Source organism: Chenopodium album, chromosome 2 (genome assembly GCF_948465745.1).
Source record: "Chenopodium album chromosome 2, dcCheAlbu1.1, whole genome shotgun sequence".
In the NCBI taxonomy this organism is placed as follows: Eukaryota; Viridiplantae; Streptophyta; class Magnoliopsida; order Caryophyllales; family Amaranthaceae; genus Chenopodium; species Chenopodium album.
Window position 1 is genome coordinate 32,304,667 of NC_137835.1, and position 5,450 is coordinate 32,310,116.

At 40.8% G+C, this 5,450-nt stretch overlaps 2 protein-coding genes across 2 annotated transcripts; both read left to right on the forward strand.

The window, feature by feature from the left end:
* Positions 1 to 1,076: 1,076 nt before the first annotated feature.
* Positions 1,077 to 3,741, forward strand: LOC145571259 (uncharacterized). Its single transcript, XM_081630326.1, has 3 exons — positions 1,077 to 2,035; positions 2,979 to 3,074; positions 3,213 to 3,741. Exons 1-3 carry the CDS (start codon positions 1,077 to 1,079, stop codon positions 3,739 to 3,741), a joined length of 1,584 nt encoding a protein of 527 aa, XP_081486452.1.
* A 21-nt stretch (positions 3,742 to 3,762) lies between these two features.
* On the forward strand, positions 3,763 to 4,647 carry LOC145571263 (uncharacterized). The gene has a single exon (XM_081630332.1). The coding sequence runs from the start codon at positions 3,763 to 3,765 to the stop codon at positions 4,645 to 4,647; it is 885 nt and encodes a 294-aa protein (XP_081486458.1).
* The last annotated feature ends 803 nt before the right edge of the window (positions 4,648 to 5,450 follow it).

The following is a 5,450-nucleotide window of genomic DNA, read 5'->3' on the forward strand; positions in this document are numbered from 1 at the left end:
CACTTCATGGATAATTGTTCAAAGCTTTATGATGGTCTTACTCCTACTTCAAGGGCCAACCTTGATAACGGAGCCGGTGGTAGCCTTAAAAAGCTATCGGTGGATGATGCATACAAGATGATTAAAGAAGTGACAAAGCACTATGCATACGGAGGTGATAGGCGGCAACCTCAAGCAAAGAAGGGCGGAATCCACGACCTTAGTGCAATAGACCTTATTGCATCAAAGTTTGACATGCAAGCTTACAAGCTAGATCAAGCCACCCTTACATCTCTAAGCTCTTCTTCACAACAAGTCATGTCTTGTGAAACTTGTGGAGGAAATGATCACCTGTCCTCCTATTGCAACTCAACTAACCAAGAGCAAGCTGTGGCTATTGGGCAAAGAAACGATCAATACTCTCAACCCTACAATCAAGGTTGGAAACCCCAACAAAACACGGGTTGGAAACAACAAAACCAAGGCCCCCCTCAAAACCAATACAACCAATGTCATCCACAAAACCAACAAGCTCCTTACCGTCACCCTAAACAAAGGGACCAAAACCAACAAAGGAAACAATATAACCAACCTGCTCCTCTACCTCCTCAAAAATCTAGCCTTGAAGTAGCACTTGAGACCTTCATTACACAACAAGGATAAAGCAATGCGGATATGCAAGCGAACATCCAACAACTTCAAGCACAGAACAAGATAATTGAGAATCAATTGGCTCAAATTGCGCAACAAGTTGGAAGTTCATCCTCCAATCCTAGTGGTCACTTCCCAAGCTCAACGGTTGTGAACCCAAAGAAGCAAGATAAGTCCATTACTTTGAGATCGAGGAGAGGTTATGAAGGGCCGGTTATGAGTAAAGAGGAGCCACAAAAGAGAGATGAGGGAGTTGTGGTGAGAAATGAGGGTGAGTTGAAAATAAGATAGTTGATGTTGAGAGAAAGGAGCCACAAAAGAAGAATGAGGGAAATGAGGAAAAGGTAGAAAAGCCCCCCATGAAAGTTTACAAGCCTCCCATTCCATTCCTTCATAGGATTGTTGAAAATAAATTGAATGAAAAGTTTTCAAATTTTCTTGAAATCATGAGAGAACTTCAAGTGAATATCCCCTTTCTTCATGCTATGTCACAAATGCCTACATATGCAAAAATTTTGAAGGATCTTTTATCCAACAAGAGAAGGCTTGAAGAGAGTGCAACCATCTCCCTTCCTAAGGAGGTGAGTGCAATCATTCAAAACAAGCTTCCTCAAAAGCTTGGTGAGCCCGGTAGCTATGCAATACCGGTGAAGATTGGAGACTTGGAGGCTATGGATGCTTTATGTGATCTTGGGTCAAGTGTGAGCTTGATGCCCTATTGTATTGCTAAGAAATTGAAAGTTGGAGACTTAAAGCCAACAAGAATGTCCTTACAATTGGCAAACCGCACGGTTAGGCTACCTTTGGGAATTCTTGAAGATGTACCGGTTCAAGTTGGAAGAGTATTTGTGCCATGTGATTTTGTGGTAATGGAAATGGAAGAAGATACTACGGTTCCCCTAATCTTGGGAAGACCGTTTTTTAACACCGCGGGTGTTGTGATTGATATGAAGCAAGGAAGATTGACCTTGAATGTGGGAGATGAGAAAATATCATTTTCATTCCCAGAAACATTGAAAAAGCCATTGTATGATGAAGTTCATAGAGTTGATACATTGGAAAGGGACTTAGAGAAGTTCCAAGAGAATTTGTTTAAAGGAGATCCTTTACAAGCTATCCTAACGGGAGGCTTAGTTGAGGAAGGTGAAGAAACAAGGGGGTATGATCTTTTTCTTAACCAACATTTAGTCCACAATGAAAAGAAAGTGGAAGTGCTTAATGTGGAGGTAAAAGAGGAAAGGACTACGCCTCCTCACAAGGTTGAACTTAAACCCCTTCCTCCTTTAATTAAATATGCTTTTCTTGATGATAGTGAGAGTTATCTCGTTATTGTCAATGCTAATCTTGATGATACCTCTCTTGGGAAACTCCTAGTTGTTTTAAGGGAGTATAGAGGTGTCATTGGGTACAAAATTGATGACATTAAGGGAATAATTCCTACTATATGCATGCATAAGATTTTACTTGATGATGATCATGCTTCCTCGATTGAGCACCAAAGAAGGCTCAATCCAAACATGAAGGAAGTTGTGAAAAAAGAAGTTTTAAAACTTCTTGAAGCGGGCATAATTTACCCTATCTCCGATAGTATGTGGGTTAGCCCGGTTCAAGTTGTGCCTAAAAAAGGAGGCATGACCATCATCAAGAATGATAAGGGTGAGACCATTTCTACGAGGTCGGTCACCGGGTGGAGGATGTGTATTGATTATTGAAAATTGAATAAGTCCACCTGAAAAGACCACTTCCCACTCCCCTTCATCGATCAAATATTGGAAATACTAGCATCACATAGTCACTATTGTTTCTTGGATGGATACTCGGGATTCTTTCCAATCCCAATCTAACCCAAGGATCAAGAAAATACTACATTCACATGTCCTTTTGGCACCTTTGCTTATCGAAGGATTCCATTTGGACTTTGTAATGAACCTTCCACATTTCAAAGGTGTATGATGTCTATTTTTTCCGACATGATTGAATCATCAATTGAAGTATTCATGGATGAACTTTGACATTTGCCTTTCAAATTTGATTAAAGTGTTGAAAAGATGTCAAGAGGTGAACTTGGTCTTGAATTGGGAAAAATGTCATTTCATGGTAGAAGAAGGAATTGTTCTTGGTCATGAAATTTCTAGTAGGGGCATTGAAGTAGATCGTGCCAAAATTGGGGTCATTGAGGGCCTCCCACCTCCTACAAATATGAAAGGGATAAGGAGTTTTCTTGGACACGCGGGTTTTTACCGCCGGTTCATAAAGGATTTTTCAAAAATCGTAAAGCCGCTCACTCAATTGTTGTTAAAGGATGCCCCTTTTGTGTTTACTAATGATTGTTTGCTAGCATTTGATAGGTTGAAGGAGACATTGATTTTGGCTCCTATCATTCAACCCCCTAATTGGGAGATCCCTTTTGAGCTTATGTGTGATGCTTCGGATTTTGCAATTGGGTCCGTTCTTGGACAAAGGAAGGATAAGAAGCTCCATGCTATCTACTACACTAGCAAAACTTTGGATGATGCACAAAGGAATTACACAACCACGGAAAAGGAGTTTCTAGCCATTGTTCATGCAATTGAGAAGTTTAGGTCATACTTGTTGGGGTCTAAAGTTATAGTCTTCACCGACCATTCGGCCTTGAAGTACCTCTTGTCCAAGATGGAACCAAAGCCAAGATTGATACGGTGGGTCTTGCTCTTACAAGACTATGACATTGAGATTAGGGACAAGAAGGGTGTCGAAAATGTGGTGGTCGATCATCTTTCACGGTTGCCTATCTTTGTAGGTGATCTTGATAACTTGCCAATCAACGATTCATTCCCGGATGATCAACTATTTGCTATTCTCCAAGCACCGGCACCATGGTTTGCGAACATTTCATACTACTTGTCTTGCTCTATTCTTCCTCCCGACCTCTCCTATCAACAAAAAAGGAAGTTTCTTCATGATGTTCGCCAATACTTTTGGGACGACCCCTTGCTTTTCAAACAAGGTGTTGATGGCCTTTTTAGAAGGTGTGTCCCGGATAATGAAATTGAAGATGTTATCACAATGTGTCACTCCTCACCTTGTGGAGGACATATGAGTGCCAACAAGACCTTGGAGAAAATATTGTAATGCAGTTTCTTTTGGCCAACAATGTTCAAAGATGTGTGGGGTGTAGTGAAAGCTTGTGACCGGTGTAAAAGAACTGGTAATATTTCAAAAAGAAATGAATTGCCTTTGAACAACATCCTTGAACTTGAAATTTTCGATGTATGGGGCATCGATTTCATGGGGCCTTTCCCGAGATCTTTTGCGAACAAGTTCATTCTAGTGGTCGTCGATTACGTTTCAAAGCGGGTGGAAGCGGTTGCATCTCCTACTAATGGTGCTAAGGTTATGGTCAAGCTCTTCAAAAGAGTAATTTTCCCAAGGTTTGGAGTGCCCCGGGCTGTGATTAGTGATGGAGGTTCACACTTTGCAAAGCGATCCTTTCTAGTTCTCCTTGAGAAATATGGTGTGAGGCACAAGGTGTCATTAGCGTACCACCTACAAACAAGTGGTCAAGCTGAAATTTCAAACCGGGAGGTAAAAATGATTCTTGAGAAAACGTTGGATAGGTCTAGAAAAGATTGGTCTACAAAGCTTGATGATGCTTTATGGGCCTATCGCACCGTGTTCAAAACTCCTATTGGCACCACACCATACAACCTTGTTTATGGGAAGTCATGCCACTTTCCGGTAGAACTTGAGCACCGAGCTCATTCGGCTAACAAAACATTGAATTTCGACCTTCAAAGCGCCGGTGAGAATAGGTTGCTTGACCTCCACGCCTTGGAAGAATTGAGAATGGATGCATATGAGAGTGCAAGGATCTACAAAGAAAAGACCAAGGCTTGGCATGACAAGCATATTAGCAAAAGGGAGTTTAAAGAAGGTGACAAGGTCCTACTATTCAATTCCCGGTTGAAGTTGTTTCCGGGTAAGCTCAAGTCAAGATGGAGTGGGCCTTTCACCGTTAAGAAGGTGTTTCCATACTGAGCAATTGAGAATTCAAATGAAAATGGTGAACCGTTCTAAGTGATTGGTCAAAGGCTTAAGGCATACTTTGATGGTTTTGTGCATGAGGAAGCCAAGATTGTTCACCTTGATGAGTTTGATGTTCCTTACTCTCATTGATCCCGCAATGTCGTCAAGCTAGTGACGTTAAAAGAGCGCTTCCGGGAGGCAACCCGAGTTTCTCAACTCTCTCTCTCTTAAAACATTATTATTATATTTCCATCACTCTTACTATTACTAACTTTTCTCTCAATATCTTTTGTAGGTGTTGAAGAAAAGAGAAGTAAGAAAAGGTTTTTGTGGAAGTGAAGTAGTAGGTAATTATAATGATAATAATATTTGTAATGATAATAATATTATTATTATTATGCCTTACTATTATTATCCAAAAAAAAAATAAAAAAAAATGATGAGAAATCCGTTAAGAAACAGGTCTCCACAGACGTGCAGAACACCGCACGTCCGTGCAGAGGCAGTCAGAAGCAATCAGGAAGTTTAAAGTAAATTTCTCCAGATTGGCATGGATGTGCCAAATTAAGCACGTCCGTGCCAAATAAGTCAGTAAGCTATCTAAGTTTCTGTCTGAGGCTGCACGTCCGTGCCAAATGTTGCACATCCGTGCCACCCCAGTTTCAGCAGTCAGCAGCACGATTTTAAAATATTTTTTTTTTCTCATATTCTCACATTCTCACTCCACGAAAATCACTCCTCTTTCTCTCTAAAACTTTTTTCCTCCTCCTCCATACCCTCTCAAATCCCCTTAAACACCCAAATTCTTACCAAAA

Coding starts and splice junctions, on each gene's coding strand:
- LOC145571263 (XM_081630332.1), top strand. CDS start 3,763: ATGTTCAAAGATGTGTGGGGTGTAGTGAAAGCTTGTGACCGGTGTAAA.
- LOC145571259 (XM_081630326.1), top strand. CDS start 1,077: ATGAGAGAACTTCAAGTGAATATCCCCTTTCTTCATGCTATGTCACAA. Junction 2,036..2,978: donor GAGTATAGAGGTGTCATTGG/GTACAAAATTGA, acceptor AGCATTTGATAG/GTTGAAGGAGACATTGATTT. Junction 3,075..3,212: donor GCTTCGGATTTTGCAATTGG/GTCCGTTCTTGG, acceptor TGAGAAGTTTAG/GTCATACTTGTTGGGGTCTA.